Source organism: Triticum aestivum, chromosome 7A (assembly GCF_018294505.1).
Source record: "Triticum aestivum cultivar Chinese Spring chromosome 7A, IWGSC CS RefSeq v2.1, whole genome shotgun sequence".
Taxonomy (NCBI): Eukaryota; Viridiplantae; Streptophyta; class Magnoliopsida; order Poales; family Poaceae; genus Triticum; species Triticum aestivum.
The window spans coordinates 673,636,395-673,640,560 of record NC_057812.1 but is presented as its reverse complement, the minus strand read 5'-3'; the positions used below and the strand labels follow the sequence as shown (position 1 = coordinate 673,640,560).

Genomic DNA, 4,166 nt, shown 5'->3' with positions numbered 1-4,166 from the left:
TCGCTGTCGGCATGTTGCTGGCCGGCCGGCGGCGTGTGGGTGTGAATTTAGAACAAATCGATCAACGTGTTGAGCCCGTACCTATGAGCACTTGTTCTCGGATCGTACTCCTACACGGTCTACTTGTCCGTGTAGGTTTCCTCGATCGAGTCCTCCAGATAAATACATGCACGGACGTGTGTTTTCTCTTGCGATCGAAAGTCGCTCTCTACGCGCACACGTGCCGAGTACTCTGTGTTCCACAAATCGAATCAAGCACAGGCAAAACAAGAGCCATGGGTAACGCCCAAGTCGGACCGACCAGGAACCTCGCCGATGCCGCGCGCTCCGTGCGGACGTTCAAGATCGACGGCTTCAGCTCGACTTCCACGGCCCCGGCCACGGTAGCCAGCGGTCACGACGAGTGCATCGTGGTATGCTCCAGGTGGAGCGTCGGCTGGCACGAGTGGGAGATCCGCTGCTACCCTGCGTCCTCGGTGTGCAGCATGTGGATGTCGCTCAAGCTCGTGCTCCTCGCCCATCCCGCCGCCACCGGAGACGTCGTCACTGCGCGCCTAGACTGCTGGCTCGTCGATCCCGCGGGTTTGGCCGAGCAGTCGGAGCCCAGGACGGTGTCCGCAGCCTTCGCGCGCCACTGCGGCGGCGAGTCGGCGCCGCTCGTGCTGGCGCACAGGCGCGACCTCGAGATCTCCGGCTACCTCCGGGGCGACGGCACCCTCACCGTGAAATGCGCCATCACGGTGCTCCGGGAACAGCGCCCAGGCGTGGACGTGCCCGCGTCGCTTCCTGTGCCGGCACCTAGGGGAGCTCCTGCGGAGCGGGACGGGATCCGACATCACGTTCGTTGTCTCCGGCGAAACGTTTGCCGCGCAGCGCACAAGGTCGTCCTGGCCGCGAGGTCACCGCTCTTCATGGCCGAGTTCTTCGGGGACGCGAGCGACAAGAAGTGCGCGCGGCGCCTGGAGGTCCACGGCATGGAGGCGGCGGAGTTCAAGGCCATGCTGCACTTCATCTACACCGACACGACAACGGAGCTCGACCGACACGACGGTGAGGAGTCGGTGGCGTTGACCTGTGGCCTCCTCGCGGCCGCGGACAGGACGGCGGCCACGATTCTGAATCTGGCGGAGCTGAACAACTGCCCACGGCTCAAGGCGAGGTGCGTTCGCAAACCTCTTTTTACCGGTGCAGAGATGTACCGGTGCTAAATCCACCCTTAAATTCTTTTGAGATTGGTGCACGCGGTCTACATGCATACTAGTATTCCTTTGTATTCTGTTCAACATCATCATGTATGAAACGTCTTGTCAACTCTTGTCAGCACTTTTTGTCAGTATGATGCATGTATGGCTCAGACATACTCTCCTCTTCAGGCCCCCATAACAAAGGTACCCATTTAAATTTCATTTGACATTTTTAACCGTTAATATCTTTTAAACCAAAATTACATATGTGAAATATTTTATATATTTGATCTCCGGGTGTCAAGACCTTTAGAACAAGATCAATTTTGGATAGATTTCAAATACATTTAATTTTCAACATTTCAGTTAACTTATTTCACTCTATGTATTCTGTGTGAAACTGCTTATTTCAGTATTTGAAATTTATTTCACTCTATATATGGAACATATGAAACATGTTATTTCACTCTGTGTGAAACTGCTTATGTCAGTCAGATTTAAAAATAACATGTTTCACACATTTCAAAAAGTAGCTATTTTCATAGATCTCACTTAGTTCAAAAATCTAATTTCACTAATTTCATAGATTTTAATTACTGCAGAGAAATATGTGTTTGAATGATATTTTTTATATGAGTGAAATAGTTTTTTAATTGAAATATTATTTTTGTGAAAAATCCTTATTTATTTCTGTATATTGTGAGTGTAATGTGTTTTCTGAAACTAGTGAAATGAGCGGAATTTATCTTTTGTAACGAGTAAAATTACTTTTTGAAACAGGTGAAATATAGTATTTCAATTGACTGAATGTAATGTGTTTTCTGAAATAAGTGAAATTAGTTTCTTGAAACGAGTGAAACAAAGTTTGAAAATATTTTTTTTGTGATGTGTAAAATAAGTTTTTTAAACAAGTGGAATATAGTACTTCAAATGAGTGAATCTAATGTGTTCTCTGAAATGAGTGAAGTAAGTTTTTTCAACTGAGTGAAATCAGTTGTTTGAAATAAATGAAATATTAGTTTGAAATAATAAAATAAATTTGTAAATGAGTGAAATCCGTATTTCAAATTAGTGAAATAATTTTTTTGGAATGAGTAAACTCTGTTTATTGAAATGAGTAAAATCCTATTTTTTGTAATGTGAAATTAATTGAACCAGTAAAAATTCAATCTAGCCAAATTGTATCCAAGACCGGTCTTGTTTTAAAGGTCTTATCACCCTGAATTCAAATGTACAAAAAAATTCATTAATGAAAATTTGGTTCATAAGCTGTTAACCATTCAAAATATGATCAGCAAATAAAATGCAACTACTTTGTTTGGGGGAGAGAACCCATGCGCCGTCCTTTTCCACCAAGTCACATCTAAAGCTGCCACGCATCTGACATGCACAAATGTATTCCTTTGTCTACTGCTTGTATTGTATAGTAAATTATTTTTACTTCATACACAAAAGGTTGGCATGAATCTCAAAGAAAGCAATTGAACGGCAGATTCTCCACCGGTAGCTCCCGGCTCCGGTAAAAAAACTTAGTCGGAGGTGCGTTGAGTTCATCGTCAAACGCCGGCGATTCTTGGTGCCGTGTTAGCGACGGAGGGCTACAAGCAGCTGGAGGCGACCTGCCCTCGGGTGCTGGCTGACCTTCTCAAGGCTGCACGCGGGAGGAAGAATTGATGCATAGCTGGTGTTATGTGTAGTCTAGTACGGAGTAGCACTTAGTTAATTTGTGTCCTGTCATGTTGTTCTAGTGCGTTACTCCTACCAGGCCTTAGCATGATAGACTTTTTGACTGTCTACTCTAATAAGTTATGTCCAACTCCGACGAGAGAGGGACGATGATGGCGGCGTGCCTTCGGCTTGCTTCAGTGCGTGCAGTCGTCACTAGGTGGTCTATAAATCTGGATGTAATTTTCATTATTTCCGGTTTTCAGTGTACTGCCATGATTGAAGAAGAATAAATTGACAGTTTCCCGCAAAAAAGAAACTCAGATAGCCAATTCCATGCTGCGAATGAAAGTGCAGACTAGTTTTGCGGTGTTATAATTGTTGCATGGAAGATATTTTATTCATAAGATCATTTGATTCTATCTTCCGATTTTTCCTGGTTGTAGGGAAATGTTCGAATATGCAGGTTGGTGTTGGTTTTAATCCCACGTCGGCTGTGAGATAATCAAGGGAGACAAAACACGACATATAAAGATGGGGTGTCTCCTTTTAACAGGCTAGTCTTTTGAGGGAGAGGGCCTAAGGCTTCTCATAAGTCGGTGTTGCTCTTAGGTTGGGGCTGATGGACACATGTGGATCAGAAACGAAAATGTTAACAGACTCGGGATTGTGTAACAGTTTGGATGAAATTTTGTGCATCATTCAGGTTTTCATGGGTCATCGGGCCCCCCTAAACGTCTGTGAGCTTGTCTGGGTGTGACCCTGGAAGGCGCTGGATGGCCTCTCATATTGCCTGCTGGGCAACCACACACCGCAAATCTAAAGTCTTAAATTCATGCAATCCATACATGTAGATCATATAGCACAATTTCATCACAATTCAACAGTTCAACAGTGTAACAAAGCAAAATAAATCATAGTTCAATAATTCGGACATGCCAAAAAAACTCAAGTTCGAGCCATGTCTGCCCAATGTGATGATCACTCATCATACGCCATCTGTGCCACCTGCTTTGTTGCGGCAACGGCCCGTTCAGCTTCCACTGCTGACATCGCCGCTCTTCCCGCCTCGTACTCCCTACGTTCGTTAATCTCCTTCTTCCTACCCTTAAGCCACTTCTTTGCTTCCGCATCCAAGAGTCTTCGTCCGCGAACATTATCCTGGAATCCTCCGTGTCTCGAGCTAGTTGCAACCTCTCGTTCTTAATCTCTATTGATTCAAAAATCTGGGCCTTCTGGATCTCCCATTTGAGATAAACTTCTTTCTTGGATACGTAAATTAGTCTGCACATGGTTAGAAATAAAATCCTACATAAA

General features: G+C 45.0%; 1 protein-coding gene across 1 annotated transcript; it reads left to right on the top strand.

Moving 5' to 3' along the window:
• Nucleotides 1-206: 206 nt before the first annotated feature.
• Nucleotides 207-3,158, top strand: LOC123154559 (BTB/POZ and MATH domain-containing protein 1-like). Its single transcript, XM_044573258.1, has 2 exons — nucleotides 207-1,159; nucleotides 1,322-3,158. The coding sequence occupies exons 1-2, from the start codon at nucleotides 276-278 to the stop codon at nucleotides 1,398-1,400; spliced, it is 963 nt and encodes a 320-aa protein (XP_044429193.1). The 5' UTR covers nucleotides 207-275; the 3' UTR covers nucleotides 1,401-3,158.
• Nucleotides 3,159-4,166: the final 1,008 nt, after the last annotated feature.